The sequence below is a fragment of the Mobula birostris genome, chromosome 3, assembly GCF_030028105.1.
Source record: "Mobula birostris isolate sMobBir1 chromosome 3, sMobBir1.hap1, whole genome shotgun sequence".
Lineage (NCBI taxonomy): Eukaryota > Metazoa > Chordata > Chondrichthyes > Myliobatiformes > Myliobatidae > Mobula > Mobula birostris.
In genome coordinates, this window is record NC_092372.1 from 215259993 (window position 1) to 215282506 (window position 22514).

Consider the following 22514-nt stretch of genomic DNA (forward strand, 5'->3'; position numbering starts at 1 on the left):
AAAGAAGACAATAGGCACAGTAGAGGACAAATTACAATATAATAATAAATGATGTAGATGTCAGTCTAGACTCTCAGTATTGAGGAGGCTTGGGGGAAGAAACTGTTGCACAGTCTGGTTGTGAGAGCCTGAATGCTTCGGTACCTTTTGCCAGATGGCAGGAGGGAGAAGAGTTTGTATGAGGGGTGCGTGTGGTCCTTCACAATGCTGTTGGCTTTACGGGTGCAGCGTGTGGTGTAAATGTCTATAATGGCGAGAAGGGAGACCCCGATGATATTCTCAGCTGACCTCACTATCCGCTGCAGGGTCTTGCGATCTGAGATGGTGCAATTTCCAAACCAGGCAGTGATGCAGCTGCTCAGGATGCTCTCGATACATCCTCTGTAGAATGTGGTGAGGATGGGGAGTGAGAGATAGACTTTTCTCAACCATCGCAGAAAGTAGAGACGCTGCTGGGCTTCCTTGGCTATGGTGCTGGTGTTGAGGGACCAGGTGAGATTCTGTGCCAGGTGAACACCAAGAAATTTGGTGCTCTTAACGATCTCATCGGAGGAGTCGTCGATGTTCAGCGGGGAGTGGTCATTCCGTGTCCTCCTGAAGTCAACAACTATCTGTTTTGTTCACATTCAGAGACAGGTTGTTGGCTCTGCACCAGTCCATTAGACGCTACACCTCCTCTCTGTATGCTGACTCGTTGTTCTTGCAGATGAGACCCACGACAGTCGTGTCATTGGCGAACTTGATGATGTGGTTTGAGCTGTGTGTTGCAGCACAGTCGTGGGTCAGCAGAGTGAACAGCAGTGGACTGAGCACACAGCCCTGAGGGGCCCCCGTGGTCAGTGTGATGGTGTTGGAGATGCTGCTCCCAATCCAGACTGACTGAGGTCTCCCAGTCAGGAAGTCTAGGATCCAGTTGCAGATGGATCCTAGATTGCAGTTGCAATCAGGTGCTGAGGAATGATTGTGTTGAATGCTGAACTGAAGTCTATGAACAGCATTCGAACATACGTGTCTTTTTTGTCCAGGTGGGTGAGGGCCAGTGGAGGATGGTGGCAATAGCATTGTCTGTTGAGCAGTTGGGACGATACGGGAACTGCAGAGGGTCCAGTGAGGGGGGCAGCAGGGTCTTGATGTGCCTCATGATGAGCCTCTCGAAACACTTCATGATGATGCATGTGAGTGCAACGGGACGGTAGTCATTGAGGCAGGACACTGAAGATTCATTAGTAAATCTGTAGCTGTTTAAGAGTGTTTGGTAAGATTTTTTTTCTGAAATTTGTAGAAAATGTATAATAGAGATGGAAGCCACTCAGCCCATCTTGTTGTTAGATTTCCACTTCCTGGCTCTCGATCCTTAGAAATCGCGAAAATGGTAGCAAGTGGACCTTAGTCCTCTGAGACTGCAGGCTTCCCAACTAAGCTCACTTGTTTATCATTTTTTATGCCTGTCATTTATAACTTAATGGTAAAGAGAAATTAATGATTAAGTAAATGAGATGAAATAAAATCATACTCCATAGTTAATTGGTAATTGGTTTATTCTTGTCACAAATGCTGAGGTACAGAGAGTTTGTTTGCATTCCATTCAGACAGATCATGCCACTCAATAGAAAACCACAACAGAATGCAGAAATGGTACTGGTCTATTACTGTCACATGAACCAAGATGCAGTGAAAAGCTTGTTTTGCACTGTTCATACAGATCAAATGATTACACGATGCATTGAGGTAGAGTAAGGTAAAACAATAACAGAATGCAGAATATAATATAAGCACTACTAAAAAAAGTAGAGTGCAGGTTAGCGATAAAGTGCAAGATTATATCGAGGTAGATTGTGAGACCAAGATCCATCTTGTATAAGAAAGTCCCCATTCAAGAATATTAGAACAGTGGGATAGAAGCTGCCTTTTAGCCTGATGGTACGTGCTTTCAGGCCTTTGTATTTTCAACTCAGTGGGGAAGAGGAGAAGACAGAATGTCCAGGGTGAGTGCCATCTTTGATTAAGCTGGCTGCTTTACTGAAGTAGTGAGAAGTATAGACAGAGTCCATAGAGGGGACGTTGCTCTCACCTGTGAATGTTACTCTGTCTGAAAGAGCTGATTGTGGACTTCAGGAAAGGTAAGATGAAGGAACACATACCAATCCTCATAGAGGGATCAGAAGTGGAGAGAGTGAGCAGTTTCAAGTTCTTGGGTGTCAAGATCCCTGAGGATCTAACCTGGTCCCAACATATTGATGCATTTATAAAGAAGGCAAAACAGTGGCTATACTTTATTAGGAGTTTGAAGCAATTTGGTATGTCAACAAATATACTCAAAAACTTCTACAGATGTACTGTGGAGAGCATTCTGACAGACTGCATCACTGTCTGGTATGGAGGGGCTACTGCACAGGACCAAAAGAAGCTGCAGAGGGTTGTAAATTTAATCAGCTCCTTCTTGGGTACTAGCCTACAAAATACGCAGGATACCTTCAAGGAGCGTTGCCTCAGAAAGGCAGCATCCGTTATTAAGGATCTCCAGCACCCAGGAGGCGTACCCTTTTCTCACTGCTACCATTAGGTAGGAGGTACAGAAGCCTGAAGGCACACACTCAGCGATTCAGGAACAGCTTCTTCCCCTCTGCCATCCGATTCCTAAATGGACATTGAACCCATAAACACTACCTCACTTTTTTTTTATATATCGTATTTCTGTTTTTTGCACTATTTTTAATCTATTCAATATATGCATACTGTATAAAGCATACTGAATAAGATTTATTTATTATTATTACTATTATTTTTTTCTTCTATCTTATGTATTGCATTGAACTGTTGCTACTAAGTTAACAAATTTCACGTCACATGCTGGTCACTGATTCTTGAGAATTTGGATAAAACAGGTTTTAATTTTGAAAAGAAAAAAATTTAAACGTTAAGAAATCTAAACTATATGTTCATAGAACAAGGTCTCAGCAATCAAACAATATTTCAGTGCAACCTGATTTTGTAATTTTTCCATAAAATGTGTGTTTTTCCTGTCATTACTTAGTTTTTGTCAACACAGTCAGACACAATAAAAAGCTAATTATTCTTATTTACTTAGTCTTATAAAGATTTAGAGGTTTTAAATCATTGTGTCTACACCATTCAACACATATATGCTGTTAAATGTTGAATATTCACTTTTGTTCATTTTTTATACTATTTCACATGTACTCCTTTAAAAACTCTTACATCTTGCAACTTTTATCATTAGCATTAAATATACAACATAACAATTTTGGACGTTAAAAACACATTTTTAATTTCAAAGAGACAATTACTTTAATAAATCAGCTGTTTTGGAGGAACAGATTGTAAGCATATTAATTTAAAACAAGGGAAGTTCCCTCTGACGGTGCTGACTGAGACCTGACGGTAGTGGCAGTGGCCTAATTACAACAACCTCTTCACCACTCAAGTCAATGCTTCCTTGTTTAACAACTTTATTTAACAACTTGGTACAACAAATGAGAATTTGTCATGTACTTTTTATCCTTCTGTAAATATTAACGGTAAACAGCAAAATAAAAACTACAGTACAACTGCAGTGTTTAAGCATAAATATCAGAAAACACACCAGGAACTAAAAAAAAAATTCCATTCATTTCTGGGCTTGAAAATCTTCGAAAACATTCAGTCAGCTTTATCAGGAAGTAGACGATTAATATGCTGCTCCTCTATGACGTCCATGACTTCAGCAGACAGGTGGTAGATCTCCCTCATCCTGCTTACACGACCCGGTCATGATGGCTCCATCAGTTTGACCAGAATATCTTCAACTGGTACGAAGCACATATCCTTTCCACCTGGTTTTGGATGGAAGTACGTGTTGGGCCCATGAGGGTGGAAAAACTCCACTTGAACATCTTGATGATGAGCATCCACAGTGACAGTCTTTGCTAACCACCAATTTTGGTCATAAATGACTGCAAGCTAATCTCCACAATTAATGACACCAGCAGATATATCTGTCGCAGTCCCATCAGGACCACTCTGGGGTTCCTGCTCCATTTCCTCCATCAGCATTGCCGAAGGCCCTCTGTTTTTTCCCATTGTGGTAGGGCTATCATTCTCCTCAGCCTGTACCCTGGCATGTGTATTTTCAGTCAACTGAAATGCTGTTGGGCTGAAACACTGGCAAATCTGTGGCTCACTGCAGAAACATGACAATGATCTGCGATGGATGCTGTTTCCATAAGGTATGACCTGATGGATTTTCCTCGTTGCTAGTACAGGTTTTAGTGGTTGAGAAAGGAGTGCATCCTATGTCTGTATGTCACCTTCAGCAATATGATAGAGTTGAGTACTGCAAAGGCTTCTCCCAAATCTTGCCATCCACAATGTGATTCCCCCGTAGTACAAGGCTGTCTGCAGTCCTTTTCACAGTTCCCCCAATGCCATCTGGAGCTCCCTTCCCATGTGAAGTGGTGAAGAAGTTCCAGGTTGTTCTCTGGAAACCCAGTGTTAGAGGTACGTTGCAGAGGAGAGAGAAGTTCTTCTTGTTTTTATACTGCTTGCTGGGGCCATCTGAACAAAATTGAATGGTATCAACTTTTGGAAATTTTAAACAAATATCTCTGAGGACTGGGTCCATGTGAGTCCAAATGGCAGAAGCATCCTGTCGCTTGGATTCTAATACTGTACAAAATTCTGCTTTCTCTTCTTTTGTGTAGTACATGCCAATGTGCAGATTGAGTTGTGGGAGGTTCTGACTAAAATGGCATGACTGTACCTCAGAACTATATTTGCATTTCCATGCCTCAGAAAAGTCCACATGCACAATTACAGTGCTTTCATTGCAGTTCTGTATCATGCTCCTGTATTCCCTGGACTGGTTCTGAACTAAGCACACATGTGTTGTTGTTTCACTCCGGTTTGTCTTCAGTTTGATGAGCTTTGGCAGTGTGCCATTGTGCTTCACAAGTCTTGTAGTGAATTTCATCTGCTGTTTGGTCCTGAAATCATTCCCATTGCTGCCACTCAACATCGGTCAACTCTTGCTGTGGGATGGGAAGTGTGTGCTTGTGGAGACACAGGGTGCAGGAGCGCAGAAGACATGCCTCGCTTGTCTGAGAACAGCACACAAGTTCAAAACTATCCTCCAATTTGCTAGACTTGACAACACCATGTGCTCTTAGGACCTCAAACATCAGCTTTGCATTTTCATGGTATTGGCATTGGCGTGTCTTTCGATCTGATGGTTTTGGTGCTGTGACATAGAATGGACGTAAGGCACAGAGGGATGAATAACTGAGTTTTACATTTGGTTCCTTTTTGATGAACTCCCTGTGGAGGTTGAATATTGTGTCAGTCAGAATCATTCTCCAATGCTTTATTTTCTTCCGTGTTATCGTGTCCTGTTTGTCAGTCGTCATTCGTGCAGCATTATGGTAGAAATCCCGTACCATCGGGGTTATTGTTTGAACGTAAGTGGGTTTTTTGTCAGTAGTCCTTCTCTTTCGCAGTGTGTTGTATGTCAGCCCGGACTGCTTTGTCTCGTGCATTAGGCGATATTTCTTTAGAACCCTGCCTGAGAGTCAAGTTCTTTGATTTTTGAGCAGACTTGTGGGGTGACTGTAAATTATTTTTGTTTTGATTAAATTCTTGAATGAAACAGTTGTGGAAGAGCAGGGTTTTCTTGATGGAGGGGTTTTTGAGTTTGCTTCCCTGTAGCATCTGCTCTATTTTTTTTGGTGACTTGTGTTTTTTGTGTTTTTCTAGTTTGCTCTCGTCACCAACGCTTTTTCAGTCTGTTCCTATCTTTTATTATCTCTTGAAGTTTATTTTTCAAAGCTTTCATCTCTCTCAAGTATCTTGCTCTTGTTTTCTTTTTTTCCCTTTCCCCTGCTATAGACTGTGTACTGCGAGCTAGCTCCTATATAGTCTGATCCAGTGGACTATCTGAAGGAGTTTCTGGATGTTCTCTTGCACTCTCTCGACTCTTGCTGTCTACGTTTCCACGCCTTTCTGTTACTCCTCTTTTCCCATTCATTCAAATCACTGATAGTTTTTATCTTCCCATCCTCTACTCTCTTCTTCCATCTTTGCTTTTCCTTTCTCAGGTATTCCTCCGTTAACTCTGGCTCACTATATATTTTCTCTCTCCGCTTTCTTAGTATTCCATTACTTCTCCTTTGCTCCCCACTGATAGCTGCTGCCTAGCCATAACTTCCTAAAATACATAAAAGGAAGGTCAGAATTTAATAGAATTACTGTGAAATTGTGCAAAATTACTATGAATTTAATTATGTTTAATTTGATGAAATTTTAAAGTGATTGGGTGGTGCAACTAAATTCATTTATGGTTTTAGTCATTGGGGATACATATAGTAAGGAAATATTGTAGGCCTGTGTGTGGAAGAAATAAAGGGGAAATTATGTGTATTATAAATAAAGAGGTTAATGAAACATTACAAGCCATATTACTATTTAGTTTGATTATAAATTATATTCAAGCCTCCATTGAGGATGATTTGGATGTTTTTGTCAAAACCGTCAAACTATGTGTCACCACCATCAGACAGAAAACCTAACAGTTTTAACATCTGACGGTGGTCACAAAAACACACTTTTTTACATGACCTGCATGAGTTGTATACAGGAGCCATCTTGTTTTCCCTCTGTTGCTTGCTGCCTCTGGCCTCTACTTAAAATGCATGAATTTATATCATAATTTACAATAATTCTTTCTATATAAAAGAGACAGCGTTGACACGTCATGGTTGTGACGGTAGCAACATCAATAAATATGTAAAAAATATTGAAAAGATAGCAAACTTACAGGAGGTTGTTTGACCTTGTTGCATTTAGCAGATGTGGAGGGTGGAAAGGGGATCCTCAGGAATATAGTTGACCATGTGGTTGCCTGATTGTATTGCCTTTTTTTAAATAAATATCTGACGGTGTTGACAAAAACTTGGGACACATTTTGAGCAACCACAAAATAAGAGTAAATATTGTTGAAAATTCACTGCTTTTAGTTTTAAAGAGGTTTTTCACTCTACCCTTTCATCAGGGATAAATATTATACATTTTAAATGATTTTTTCACACTTTTTATCAATTTGAAATGATAATCTCTTGTCTGAGGACAACTAATTTTGTGGGTATTGGGCTATCATATAATCATATAATTTATAAAATTAAAAACAAACATATGAAAAAATGTTGCATTTGTGCAAAAGACCCTCAGATGATCAACCCTGATTATTTTAAATAAGAAAATGTTATTCATTTTCAACGGAGTTAGTACGTTTCTTAGTGGGACATATTTTCGTCCAGGTGTCAAGAATCAGTGACGTGATAATAAACCTGATTCTGATTCTGACATGGTTAGAGCATTGGCTGATTGGTAAGAGGCAGCGAATAGGAATAAAAGGATCCTTTTCTGGTTGGCTGCCAGTGACTAGTGGTGTTCCACAGGGGCCAGTATTGGGACCGCTCCTGTACCTCCTCTCTGATGGTAGTAATGAGAAGAGGGCATGTCCTGGCTGGGTGGTGAGATTCCTTAATGATGGATGCCACCTTTTTGAGGCTAGTGCCCATGATGGAGCTAGCTGAGCTTACAAGCCTCTATTTTCCAGATCCTGTGCAGTGGCCTCTCCATACCGGATGGTGATGCAACCAGTTAGAATGCTCTCCACGGTACCGCTGTAGAGATCTGCTAGAGTCTTAGGTGACATACCAAATCTCCTCAGATTGTTAATGAAACATAACTGCTGGTGTGCCTTCTTTTTAATTGCATCAATGTGTTGGGCCCAGGTTCAATCTTCAGAGATGTTGGCACCAGGATTGAAGCTACTCACCCTTTCCACTGCTGATTCCTCAACGAGGACTAGTGTGTGTTCTCTTGGCTTTCCATTCCTGAAGTCCACAATCAATTCCTCTGGCTCCAAACCCCTTGATCTTTCCAGAGTGTTGGCCCATTTCAGAATTTTTAAAATTACTCATTTCAACCCTGTTATCTATTTGAACGATTGTTGTCCCTCTCAGTTTTGCAGCTTGTTCTTGTAATATGTGCAGCTTCACAGTAGACTTGACTGTAATCAGTTCAAGCTGTGCACTGAAGTTTTTCTGTTGTACTTTGTTGCCTTTCCCTGCTCTCAGTGTCCTTCTGAAGTGCGTAGAAGAAGTAGAAATGTTTCAGAGTATCATCTCCTCAGTGGACCTTTGTGCTATGATTTGTGCTCCTAGGCCTGACTGTTGTGCCTCTCCACAGGGAGAAGACAGTTTCCACACCTGCGGCAGCCCCTCCAAAGGATTTTTTTCCCGGAATTTTTACCATCGGCCGTCCAGTCCTGTCTCCGCCCCAGTGAGAGTGAAGCAAAGCCCAGGTTCCCCCAAAACAGTCTTCCCTTTTCCCCAAGACTCTTCGCCAAGGTCTCCCCGACGAATGAGCTTCAGTGGCATATTTCGCTCGACGTCAAAGGATTCCTCTGGCAGCTCAACCTCTACCTCACCTGTCTCAATGAAGTTCTTCTCCAGGTCCAGGAAAGGTAAGACATTATTACTGATAGACATTGGAATAGGGAACTGGGTGGCGGGATCATATTCTGTCTCCTCCTCTCCTGCACTTTCTCGATCCCCACAGTTCAACTTTTTCTCCTTCACAAATAATTTCCAACCTCTTGTACACCAGCTCCACTTCTGTCCAGAACAAACTCCAGCTTCTCAACATTCAAAATTCGAAGAAAATTTATTATCAAAATATGTATATGAACCACATGCTACCTCGCGATACATTTTCTTTTAGACATTCACAATAGAACAAAAACACACAGTAGAATCAGTGAAAAGCTAAATGCAAACACCTGACAATCTGCATGCAAAAGACAAAACGTACAAATACAAAAAAAAAAGAAATAATAATAAAATAATGCCGAGAACATTGAGTTGTAGAGCCCTTGAGAGTAAGTCCATATTTTGTAGTAGGATCACAAACAAGAGGAAATCTGCAGATGCTGGAAACCCAAGCAACACACACAAAATGCTGGAGGAACTCAGCAGGCTAGGCAGCATCGATGGAGAAGAGTAAACAGTTGACTTTTTGGGCTGGGACCCTTCAGCTGGACATTCCACAGTTTGTAGATTCCCCTTTCAAATCTCTTACTAACTCTTCCTTTAGTTAGTCCTGACGAAGGGTCTCGGCCTGAAACGTTGACTGTACCTCTTCCTAGAGATGCTGCCTGGCCTGCTGCGTTCACCAGCAACTTTGATGTGTGTTGCCACAGTTTGTTGAATCAGTTTTGAGTTGTGAGTGAATTTGTCTACACTGGTTCAGGAGCTTGACGGTTGAAGGGTAATAACTGTTCCTGAACTTGGTGTAATGGGACTGGATGGCAGCATCGATAAGAGAGCATGGCCTGGATGGTCGAGGTCCTTGATGATGGATGCTGCTCTCTTGTGGCAGTGCTCCTTGTAGGTAATTCTTTGTATGAACTTGTTACAGTGGAGGTGGGTGATTTCCATCATGTTAATACTCGCTATCCTTTTTGTTTTCTATCTTGCCACACAGGCAATCTTCTTCTTTTTCTGAGGTTTTTATGGCAACTGGCAAACAGCTTTAAAGTGCATTACTGCCACCTTCTGAACTGGAGTGTGGGTCAGGATATCTAAATCCTATGTATTTTATATTAGTATCAACTTCTATAAAAAAGACTTGTGGCTTTAAGGAAATGCACTAAAACAATAATCTTGTGTTCCTTTCTGCAAAATATCATTAATATTAAATTGTATTCTGTGAAAACTTTAAAGTCAACCACCCCCTCCCTTGATTATATCTTGGACACTTCACCAATACGTGCTCAACCGTTTCTTGCTGATTACAATACTCACACCTTCCATTACTGTGGGGTGGCACGGTAGCATAGTGGTTAGCACAACGCTTTACAGTACCAGTGACACGGTTCAATTCCTGCCACTGCCTGTAAGGAGTTTGTGCATTCTCCCCGTGACCGTTTGGGTTTCCTCCGGGTGCTTCGGATTTCTCCCACAGTCCAAAGACTACTGGTTGGTAGGTTAATTGCTCACTGTAAGTTGTCCTGTGATTAGGCTAGTGTTAAATAAGGGGTTGCTGGGTGATGTGGCTCACTGTATCTCAATAAAAAATTTTTTTTTGTATTTCTTCATGAAAAGCAATGTACCATTTAACCCTGTGTGTCTAAACCTTAATCTCTGTATTATCACTTTCTCCCTCCTACCCTTTCCTGCGTTCCTCAAATATTCCACTATTTTCTGGATATTATAAAGATGTCTTCCTGTTCTGTCTTTATCCCATTGTTTTCTCCACAATTGTTTGATTTCACATCTTTCATTTCTCCTTTACTGTAATTTATTTGAATGTCTACTTCTGCTTGTCTAGTTGCCTCCTTTACTAACTTATCTGCTTGTTCATTCCCTCCAATACCAACATGTGCAGGAATATGCATAAAACATATACAGAGTCCCATCATTTAATTCTAAATAAGCTTTGTATTATCTCATACATAATGTCTGATCTTGCCTCTGAATGTAAATCTTTTAGACTCCTGATTGCTGTGCTTGAATCAGTCAATATTACAACTGTCCTTGGTCTCACTTCCACCACCCACTGCAAAGTTAGTAGAACAGCTGTCATTTTACCTGTATACACGGAGAAATCATCATTTATTCTCACTTGCTTTTTAATGTTAAAATCAGGCACTACCAATCCTACCCCAATCTACTATTACCATTTTTTAGCAACTGCTGTCTACTCCTTGTTGCAAGTAGCCTAACCCCTGTGGAACGCTACTAGTCACTGACAACCAACCAAAAAAGGCCTTCTTTATTCCCATTCTTTGTCACCTGCCAGTCGTCCAATCTTCTAGTCATGCTGGTATCTTCCTTGTAATACCATGGGCTTTTAGCTTGCTTAGCAGCTTCATGTGCGGTACCTTGTCAAAGTCCTTCCAAAAATCCAAGTAAACAAAATCTACTGACTCTCCTTCGTCTATCCTGCCTGTTATTTCCTCAAAGTACACTGGTAGTGCTGTGTCTGCTTCTTTCAGCTGATCCCTAAATTCTTTCATTAGGCTCTTTGGTGATATTGTTCCAGGGCTTTCAGGTGCCTACTATAGGTGGTTTGTGATTCAGTTCCACAAAGAAACGTGGGAAGGACTGCTCTATAGACTAAAAATTTTGTTTGGAGCTGTACCTCACGGTCTTCAAAGGCACTTTTCCATAGTCTTACACAGGCTCCACTACTCAGGCTGTGGTTGATTTCTGAGCCAGTGTCTGCCTTTGAGGAAAGAATGTTGCCATGGTGGGGAAAGTAGCTTCTGTACCTCCATCCTGGTGGTAGCAGCGGGAAAAGAGCATGACCTAGATGGTAACGTTCCTTGATGATGGGTGCTGCTTTCTTGTGGACGTGCTCCTTGTGGATAGTTCCTTGGAGAACCTTTTTTCATTGGAGGTGGGTAATTTCCATGATGTTAATACTCCACATCATTTCCTTTTGCTATCTTCCAATCATTAGCAGCTGCTGTCCGCTCCTTGTTGTACGTAGGCATTGATGGAGAAAGTGAGACTATGACTATGACTGTGTGACCCTGGGTTCAATCTCACTGCTGTCTGCGAGGAGTTTGCAGCTTCTCCCCGTGACCACAGGGGTTTTCTCCACCTATTCCTTTTTCCTCCTACATTCTAAAGAAGTGTGGTGTAGTAGTTAATTGGTCATATGGGTGTAATTGGTCACAGTTCTAGCTCGTTGGGCCAGAACTGTGCGGTGTCTCTAAAGAAACTAAAAATGGAATAAAAGCTCCAAAGGTTGTGAACGCAAGGGATGCTGAAAGTCCAGAGTAATACACACAAGATGCTGAAGGAACTCAGCAGGTCAGGCTGCATTCATGGAAAGAGATAAGCAGTTGATGTTTTGGGCTGAGGCTATTCATCTGTATTCAAATCCGTAATCCAAAGATTGTGGATTTGAAAGCCATACTTAAATATATCCATATCTAGAGCACTCATTAAACATAATGACCTTCATAGAAGCAAGTTAACACAGAAATAAAAGCATTGTACCAATTGTTTTTAGGTTCTCTTGTTACGTGATCCTGGAATTGCTACATACTTTGTGCTGGACTGCACGGATAAGATTATCTCAGGTCCATAGAGCACTGGTAGTAGGTGGTAGGAGTTGGAAGGGCACCCATTCCTTTTGAAGTCACATGGGAGTCCCCCACCAGTCTTCTTATCACACAAAATAGACATGAAGGAGGTCCTCCATCTTGATAGTGGGCGTGCCTCCTCTGATACACCCTAAACATCTCAGACCATTCTATCCTTCTTCCCTCCCTCTACTGATAAAGTTCCACTCTTCTTCCTCAGCCTACACTTGGAGTGTTGTGAGAAATTTTGGGCCCCTTATCTAAGAAAGAATGTGTTGTCATTGTAGAGGGTCCAGAGGAGGTTTATGAGAATGATCCTGGGAATGAAAGGGTCAACGTATGAGGAGCATTTGATGGCTCTGGGCCTGTACTTGCTGGAGTTTAGAAGAATGAGGGGAGATCTCATTGAAACCTATCAAATATTGAAAGACCTAGATAAAGTGGACATGGAGAGGATGTTTCCTATAGTGTGGGAGTCTAGGATCTGAGGACACAGCCTCAGAATGGAAGGACAACCCTTTAGAACAGAGATAAAGAGGAATATCTTTAGCCAGAGGGTAGTGAATCTGTAGAATCCATTGCCTCAGGAGGCCAAGTCATTGGGGTATATTTAAAGCAGAGGTTGATAGATTCTTGATTGGTAATAGTTACAAGTAGAAGACTGGAGGATGGGGTTGAGAGGGATAATAAATCAGCTATGATTCAATGGCAGAGCAGACTCGATGGGCCAATTGACCTAATTTTGCCCCAATGTCTTATAGTTTCCCAAAATCCCAAATTACCAACAAGAAACCTTTTTAACTTTGACATTCTTTTCATAATTAAACCCCTTGTGGATTTGTTAGCTGGCCCGGAAATAGAAGCAAAGCTCAGGTGTAGCAGAAGTTCTGTCTGTCCAATGTGCTGAGCAGCAAGCCTAAAAAGAAAATTGCCTACATGTCATATCAGATTCCATTTGGGAATATTTTTACAGCCTTCCCTGGGCTCTAAATTAAAACCCTTTCCTCTTTTCAAAGCTGTGCAAAAAATCTGGATGGAAAGGAATTTGAAAAAAAGTTAACTGTTTTATTAACTCCAATCGCCTCACTCTGGCTGAGAATTTTGACATGAATTGTCTAGTCTTGACTCTGATTACATGGTTGACTTCAGCATGTTTCATCTGAGTTATAGGGAAAGGTTGAATAGGTTAGGACTTTATTCACAGGAGCACAAGAGGGCGAGGGGAGATCTTATAGATGTATACAGAATTATGAGGGGCATAGATAGGATAGATACTTTTTGACCTCAGGTTGGATAAGGCTAGAACTAGAAGTCATAATTTAGGATGAAAGGTGGAATATTTAAGGGGAATCTGAGCGGGAGATGCAAGTTGGAATGAGCTGCCAGTGGAAGTGGTAGATTCGAGTTCCAGTGTAACATTTAAGAGAAGTTTGGATTAGTACATGGATGAGAGAGGAATGAAGGCCTATCATCTGGCTGCAGGTATATGGGAAAAGATCGGGCTGGCGTGGTCTAGATGAGGCATTGGGCCTGCTTCTGTGTGTAGTGCTCTGTGCTGAAGGAAATTATGTGTTTTGGAGGCATTCCTGGATGAAGCCCATGTGTGATCTTACAGTTTCAGAGAGCAGAGTTTAAGATGTTTAAAATATGAGGTGACAAATGGCTTAATGGAGCAATTTGCCCTAATTGAGACTGGTATCATTCAACATTGCTTCTCTCTTGCAAACAGCATGCCAATTAGCAATTTGTAATTAAAACAAGTCACAAGTAGTGGTACCCATGCCATCATCTTATCTCTGAAGATAGGGGATCTGCAGTTGTGTACACCGCCTAATGAAGACCTGAAGCCATTCCAGTGATTTATCATATAATCACTGCTGGTCCATTCCTCTGGGGGATCGATGTAGCATTTGGTTCCTGCCTGTCATTGTAACTGAGAAAATTGCTGTTCCCTGGGGAACAGGGCTCTCTGATGTATTCATTACATCATTTAGAAGCCAAGGAGGAGCTCCTTTTTAAGGTTGTTATATCTGGGCTTGCTTTAGCTAAAATGAGCATTTTAGAGTATTAGGATGTTTAAAGACTCAAATGGATTATTGATGTTCTTTGTAGTAGAGAATTTTTCTCTGCTTGGTCAGGGTTATGTGGTAGATCCTTAATGTCCTTGGGCAATGAACGGGAGGCATTCACTTGTTTTACCCTATCAATATAATATTAAACTTCCCCCCATAAATATTCTTGGTTCCAAGTTAGGGTCTTCCAATTTTTTAAGTTGCTCTACATAACTGAAGTCTTGTAACCTAGTGAATCTTTAGGATGTGTGAGCTCAGAATTATTCAATTGCATGTGGTCTGTTGACCAGAAAGTCAAAGATCCAGTTGCTTAGGGAGATGTTGTGTCCCAGGTCAAGGAGTTTGGAGATGAGTTTATTTGGAACTATGGTATTGAAGGCCATGTCTATCTTATCTCTGCTCACAGGACAAACTGCATCCTGCCATGGTAGACATCTGTTGTAGTTCTCCTATTGCAAATATGTGTTTCCTTAGATAGAGAGAACACACCTTTAAGCAATACACCCAATGTGGTCTCACCAGGGTCCTTTGCAATTAAGGCTTTACCTTTCTAATTGCCAACTTGATGAACCTACATAGAGCACTACAGCACAGAAACAGGCCCTTTGATAGATCTAGTCCATGCTGAACTGTTATTCTCAAGTCAAGTCACTTTTTATTGTCATTTCAACCATAACTGCTGGTACAGAACATAGTAAAAATGAGACAACGTTTTCCAGGACCATGGTGTTACATGAAACAATACAAAAACTACACTGAACTACATAAGAAAAAATACAAAAACTATACTAGACTACAGACCTATCCAGGACTGCATAAAGTGCACAAAACAGTGCAGGCACTACAATAAATAATAATAAATAATAAACAAGACAGTAGGCACAGTAGAGGGCAGTAGGTTGTTGTCAAGCCAGGCTCTGGGTATTGAGGAGTCTGATGGCTTGAGGGAAGAAACTGTTACATAGTCTGGTCGTGAGGGCCCGAATGCTTCGGTGCCTTTTTCCGGATGGCAGGAGGGAGAAGAGTTTATATGAGGGGTGCATGGGGTCCTTCATAATGCTGTTTGCTTTGCGGATGCAGCGTGTGGTGTAACTGTCTGTGATGGCGGGAAGAGAGACCCCGTTGATCTTCTCAGCTGACCTCACTATCCGCTGCAGTGTCTTGCGATCCGAAATGGTACAATTTCCGGACCAGGCCATGATGCAGCTGCTCAGGATGCTCTCAATACAACCCCCGTAGAATGTGGTGAGGATGGGGGGTGGGAGATGGGCTTTTCTCAGCCTTCGCAGAAAGTAGAGACGCTGCTGGGCTTTCTTTGCTACGGAGCTGGTGTTGAGGGACCAGGTGAGATTCTCCACCAGGTGAACACCAAGAAATTTGGTGCTCTTAACGATCTCAATGGAGGAGTGGTCAATATTCTGCCTAGTAACATCAATCCACACCTGGACCATAGCCCTCCATATCCCTTCCATCCATGTACTTAGCCAAGCTTCTCTTAAGTATTGCAATCAAACCCATATTCACTACTTCTGCTGGCAGCTAATCCCACACTCGAGCCATTCTCTAAGTGAAGACGGTCCTCCTCATATTCCCCTAAAATATTTCACCTTTCACCCTTAACCTCCAGTTGTTATCTCACCCTAGCTGAAAGGAAAAAGCCTGCGTGCATTCACTCTTTCTATATATCCCTTACATATTAACTTCCATTCGTGTACAAGGTCACCAAGTCTCTCTGAATACTGGCACTTTTCAATTGCTACTTTCACATCTTTTACAAGGTGATGCCAGTGAGGCTGCTTAACTAGATAAGAGCCCACTGGATTACCAGAAATGTACTAGCATGGATAGAAGATTGATCGACTGGCTGGAGGCAAAGAGTAGGAATAAAGAGGGCCTTTTCTGGATGTCTGCCAGTGACTTGTGCTGCAGGGGTCAGTGTTACGACCACTTTGAATCATATGTCAATGATTTGAATGAAGAGTTGGCTTTGTGTCCAAGTTTGCAGACGATGCAGAGATAGGTGGGGGGGGGGTAAGTATTGTTGAGGAAGCAGGATTTTTGCAGAAGGACCTAGACAGATTGGGAGAATGGGCAAATGATTGGAACAGATGGAATACAGTGTCGGAAAGTGTATGGTTGTGCACTGTGGCAGAAGGAATAAAGGTATGGACTATTTGCTAAATGGGGAGAAAACTCAAAAATGAGAGCTGCAAAGTGACTTGGGAGTCCTCATGCAAGATTCCCCAAAAGCTAACTTGCAGATTGAGTCAGTGGTGAGGATGGCAAATGCAATGTTCGCATTCATTTCGAGACTACTAGAGTACAAAAGCAAGGATGTAATGCTGAGGCTTTGACTGCAGTTGGAGTATTGTTAGCAATTTTGAAGCCCTTATCTGAGGAAAAAGTGTGCTGGCATTGAAGAAGGTCAAGAGGAGCTTCCCGTGAATGATCCCAGGAATGAAAGGGTTAACATTTGAAGAGCGTTTAATGGCTGGGCCTGTACTCACTCGAGTTTAGAAGAATGGGTGGTGGGTGGGGGGGGGGAGGGAAGATCTCACTGAAACCTATGAAATATTGAAAAGCCTAGATAGAGCGTATGTGGAGAGAATGTTTCCAATATTGGGGGAATCTATGACCGGGGCACATCCTCAGAATTGACGCACATTCATTTAGAACAGAGATGAGGAAAAATTTCTTTAGCCAGAGGGTGGCGAATCTGTGCAATTCATTGCCACAGATGACTGTGTAGACCAAGTCATTGGGAATATTTATTGTAAAGCAGAGCTTGATAGATTATTGACTAATTAGGGTGTCAAAGGTTATGGGGAGAAAGCAGGAGAATGGGGTTGGGAGGGTTAATAAGTCAGCTGTGATGGAATGCCTGAGAAGCCTTGATGGGTTGAATGACTTAATTCTGTTGCAACACCTAGGTTCTGATGAGAGATAACTTAAGGTTGGGTTTCTTGGCATGTAGGATAAGGTACTCAATTGGATTTAATGCAACACACACAAAATACTGATACTGCCTGACCCTCTGAGTTCCTCTAGCATTTTGTGTGTGTTGCTTTGGATTTCCAGCATCTGCAGATTTTCTCATGTTCGTGAATTGGATTTAATGTTGGCTTAGTGAGAGAAGCCAGAGAGTGGTAGTAGATGGTTGCCTGTCTGACTGGAGGCCTGTGACTGGCGGTGTGCTGCAGGGATCAGTGCTAGGTCTGTTGTTGTTTGCCACCTACATCAACGATCTGGATGATGATGTGGTAAACTGTAAAAGCAAATTTGTGAATGTCACCAGAATTCTGGGTATAGTGGACAGTGAGGGAGGCTGTTAAAGCTTTCAGTGTGATCTGGACCAGTTGGAAAGATGGGCTGAAAATGGAAGACAGAATTTAATGCGACAAGTGTGAGGTGTTGCACTTTGGGAGGACAAAGCAAGGTAGGACTTACACTGTGAGTGGTAGGACACTGAGGAGTGTGGTGGAACATAGGGAGCTGGGAGTACAAATCCACAGTTCCTTGAAAGTGGCATCAGAGCTAGATAGGGTTGCAAAGAGAGCTTTTGCCACGTGGTGTGACCTAATTTGGAGAACTGTGTGCAGACTTGGTCACCTACTTACAAGAAAGGTATAAATTAGATTAGATTAGATTATGAGGACATGCAGTCCTCTTTTATTGTCGTTTAGTAATGCATGCATTAAGAAATGATACAATATTCCTCCGGTGTGATATCACAGAAACACAGGACAGACCAAGACTGAAATAAAACTGACAAAAACCACATAATTATAACATATAGTTACAACAGTGCAAAGCAATACCGTAATTTGATGAGGAACAGACCATGGCCACGGTAAAAGAAAGTCACAAAGTCTCTCAAAAGTCCCATCATCTCATGCAGACGGTTGAAGGGAGAAACTCTCCCTGCCATGAGCTTCCAGCACCGCAAACTTGCTGATGCAGCATCCTGGAAGCACCCGACCACAGTCCGACTCGGAGTCCGTCCAAAAACTTCAAACCTCCGACACCGAGCACCATCTCTGCCAAGCACTTCGACCCCAGCCCCGGCAACAGGCAATAGGCAAAGCCGAGGATTTGGGGCCTTCCCCTCCGGAGATTCTCGATCGCACAATAGCAACAGCAGCAAAGCAAGCATTTCAGAACTTCCTCCAGATGTTCCTCCGTGCTTCTCACGTCTGTCTCCATCAAATCAAGATTGTGCACGGCCCCATATAACAAATACGATATCAATTCAGAGCGGCCGCGTGCGCTGCGTCGCGTCGCCATCTTCTCCTCCCCGATAAGATTGAGAGAGAAAATTTGCAAGGGTGTTGGTGGGATTTGAGGACCTGAATCATAGGGAGAGGATGAATAGGTGAAGACGTTATTTCCCTAGAACATAGAAGACTGAAGGGAGATTTGATAGAACCTGCAAAATTATGAGGGATCGAGATAGAGTAAATGCAAACAAGCTTTTTCCACTGAGGTTGGGTGAGACTAGAGCTAGAGGTCATGCTTTAAGGGTGAAAGGTGAAATGTTTAAGCGGAGCATGAGGGAGAACTCCTTCACTCAGAGGGCAGTGAGAGTATACCAAGTGGTGGATGCGGGTGCGTTTTCAACATTTAAAAGAAATCTGGATAGTCACGTGGATGGGAGGGGGATGGAGAGCTACGGTCTGGGTGCAGGTCGATGGGAATGGGCAGATTAATGGTGTGGCACAGACTAGATGGGCCGAAGGGCCTGCTTCTGTGCTGTAGTTTTCTGTGACTTTAGGACTGTATGGAAGTTTGGATAGATACACGGATGAGAGCAGTATGGAGGGCTATGATATAGGAACAGGCAGATGGAACTGGGCAGAAAGCCAGATCACAGCAAACTAGATGGGCTTAAGGGCTTGTTTCCATGCTGCAGTGCTCTACGACTCTATGACTCAAATTGAGTCTGTTTAATAAGGTTACCAGGCATTAGGCGCTCCTCTGACAATGCTATGGTTTCTGTGTACTTCCCCAGGACAGACAGCCCAGCTGTTGATCTCTGGTTTCTGGAGAGGACTTGGATCCACAATGTGACTCAGAATTGTGAGAGCCACTCACTGAACCACAGCCAAAACTTAAGCGCTTCAGATAAATAAATTGCTTTGTCTCATGTGGCAGAAAGAAAGTGAACGTCTCTGTTGCAAAACTTCTTTTGTCCTTTTTTGCTCCATTATCTATCACCACTAGGAGGTGCCTCAGGGTGAAAACTTGCTGTGGGGGTAAATGGGGTCACCAGAGCCAGAGTCAGTGAAACACAGCCTGATGCAGAGTTTGGGCCTAAAGTGTTGACAATTCCTTCCCCCCTCACCCCCATGGACACTGCCTGACCCACTGTGCCGATCAAGATTCCCCTGTAATCTTGTCCAGTTTGCCTGCATTTGGTCCCTGTCCTTCTCAACCATACCACTCCGTGTACCTGTCCATGTACCTTGGAAAAGTTGTTCATGTGCCTGCCTTAACCACTTCCTCTGGCAGTTCATCTCATATACTGCCACCCTCTGGCTGAGAAAGTTTCCCCTCAGGTTTCTGTTTCCCCTCTGACCTAAACCTTCACCCCCTGGTTCTTAATTCCCTGACCTTGGAAAAAAATATGTGCTCATGGACCCTCTCTGACCCCTTCATAATTTAATACACTTATTTTTGTTGTCTTGTTTTTGTTCTGCATGCACAAATTTTTATCTACATGAGTTTATCTACTTGATTTTAAATGCTCCCGGATGAAATTTGAATCAGCTCACCACTGTAGATACAGCCAAAAACCTCAGCGTTTTGTCGCCACTCTCTGTTGGACGGGGTGGTGAGGCTTGGAGCCACTGGAGGAAACTGTGAATCATTGGGCTTGACAGCTCATGAAGCAGCCCATCACTTGCCACGTAAAGAACCTACCTACAGGGAGCAAATAATGCGAGAAGAGGGGTTGCACCTAAGCCAGGGAGCCAGTTGTACACACTGACATCAAACATAATGCTGTATTGACGACTTAAGGGAAGAGGAAGTTTCCACAGCCACAAGACATCTTCACTTCCTCCCTAAGTGCAAAAACAAAAGGCTTCTGGCTTTGCATTTTATTTTTGCTCGCACTTGAGCTTGTTTTTGCAATCACTGCCATTTGTCATTGCTGCCATCAGGGAGGAGATACAGGAGCCTGAAGACACACCCTCAGTGATTCAGGAACAGCTTTTTCCCCTCTGCCATCAGATTTCCGAATGGGCAATGAACGCATGAACACTGCCTCACTAATTTCTTTGTCTGTTTTTGCACTATTTACTTGATTTAACTTTTTAAAAATATATATACTTCTTACTGTAATTTACAGTTTTTATTATTTTGTATTGCAATGTACTGCTGTTGCATAACAGCAAATTTCACAACATATTAAACCTGACTCTGATCCTGATTTTGAATGTTTGGAACTGTTCGAAGAATGACCAACAAAGACTGGCACAACTGATTAATTCTTAAAAAGTCACATAGCTGGACGTTGCCACAAATGATGGTAAGACTCAAGCATCTATGGAAAGAGAAACACAGAATATAGAATAGTAAAAGTCCTTTGCTCCATTATGTTGTGCTAAGCTTTTAACCTACTCTGAGATCAGTCTAAACCTTCCCTGTCATACAGCTCTCTATTTTTCTTTTATCCATGTGCCTACCTCAGAGTCTCTTAAATGTCCCTAATGTATTTGCCTGTGGCACCACATCTGGCAGGGTGTTTATGCACCTACCACTCTCTGTGTAACAAAAACTTACCTCTAAAATCCCCCCATACTTCCGCCAATCACCATAAAGTTATCCCCCCCCAAAAAAATAGTCAGATTCTAAAAAGGTGTTAGAATAATTTTTTTGTGTGGGAGGAGGGATTTGGGGGCCGATGTGCCTATTCCGTTTTTGTTTTTTTTTGCGGGGTGGTGGGATCTTGGGGGCTGATAATCGTGCTGCCTTTCTTTTCATGTGCAGTTTCATGGCTACCCCTAGAACTGAAGAATTTCAGAATTGATTAGTTTGATAATAAATGAACCTTTGAAGGTGTCACAGATCTGAAATGTTACCATTTATTTTTTTATAGGCGTTCTTAAACCTGCAATTTTTCCAGCATTTTCTTTCTTTACTTCAGATTTCCAGAATTGGATATTTAATTTTTAGAAACACAAGAGATTTAGAAACACAAACACAAGAAAATGCTGGTGGACGTCAGCAGGTCAGGCAGCATCTATGTAGAGAAATAAAAAGTCAATGTTTCAGGCAAAGACCTTTTACCAGGAGTTCCTCCTGCTTTTTATGTGTGTTACTTTTTATCTTTATGAATTTGAATGACAGAAATTTGAGCTCTATGAGTGGAGCTCGCTCATTGGGCAGCACAGTTAGCATGGGTAAGTCGAACTGAAAGGTCATTCCGTTTCCATGCACGGTGACTCTATGAATTTCACCTGCATATCATAGTACAGCGGGTAAACTTTCTACATCTCAGTTCCAGTGACCTAGGGTTTGCGTTGTCCCTGTAACCACATAGGTTTTCTCTGTGTGCTTTGGTTTCCTTCTACATCATCTGGTTGTGAACACACATTGCCTGTGGCTGTGAGGTGAGAGGTAGGACCAGAATCAGAGTCACCAGCCTGTGACGTGTTATCTTAGTAGCAGCAGTTCAATGCAATACATAATCTAGCAGAGAAAAAATAATAAATAAAATAAAAACAATAATAATAAATAAACAAGTAAATCAATTACGTATATTGAATATGTAACTCTCAGTTTGGCTAGTGGCTTAATATAGGGGATGATAGCCGCCCGGCCGGGCCAAACTGAAGAAATCTCGTTTGGGTGGATGCTGCATGATGTGTCCCCTGTTACAAATCAGTACCATGAAATAACAAACAGTACACAATATGTGATTAAACGATTGAGCTTTATAATTCTTAATTTGACTATATGGTTAGTAAAGAAACAAAAGAAGAAAGGGTCCATTCTCATGAAACAGTCTAATGCGCAGACGTCGTGCGTATATAGAGAGTAGAGCAGTGGGCTAAGCACACACCCCTAAGGTGCCCCAGTGTTGATCGTCAGCAAGGAGGATATGTTATCACCAATCCGCACAGCTTGTGGTCTTCCGCTTAGGAAGTCGAGGATCCAATTGCAGATGGATCTTCACACAAAGGGTGGTGAACCTGTGGAATTCTCTGCCACAGGAAACAGTTGAGGCCAGTTCATTGGCTACATTTAAGAGGGAGTTAGATATGGCCCTTGTGGCTGAAGGGATCAGG

The 22514-nt window shown here is 42.3% G+C and overlaps 1 protein-coding gene across 2 annotated transcripts in view; it reads left to right on the plus strand.

Annotated features, from left to right (window-relative positions):
• The window catches only part of prkag2a (protein kinase, AMP-activated, gamma 2 non-catalytic subunit a), a 508879-nt gene that overhangs the window by 202032 nt on the left and 284333 nt on the right, over positions 1-22514 (plus strand). For both annotated transcript variants that reach the window (XM_072254087.1, XM_072254086.1), the window contains exon 3: positions 8245-8521. In XM_072254087.1, the coding sequence (XP_072110188.1) occupies positions 8245-8521 (277 nt within the window). The remainder of the gene's footprint in view (positions 1-8244; positions 8522-22514) is intronic.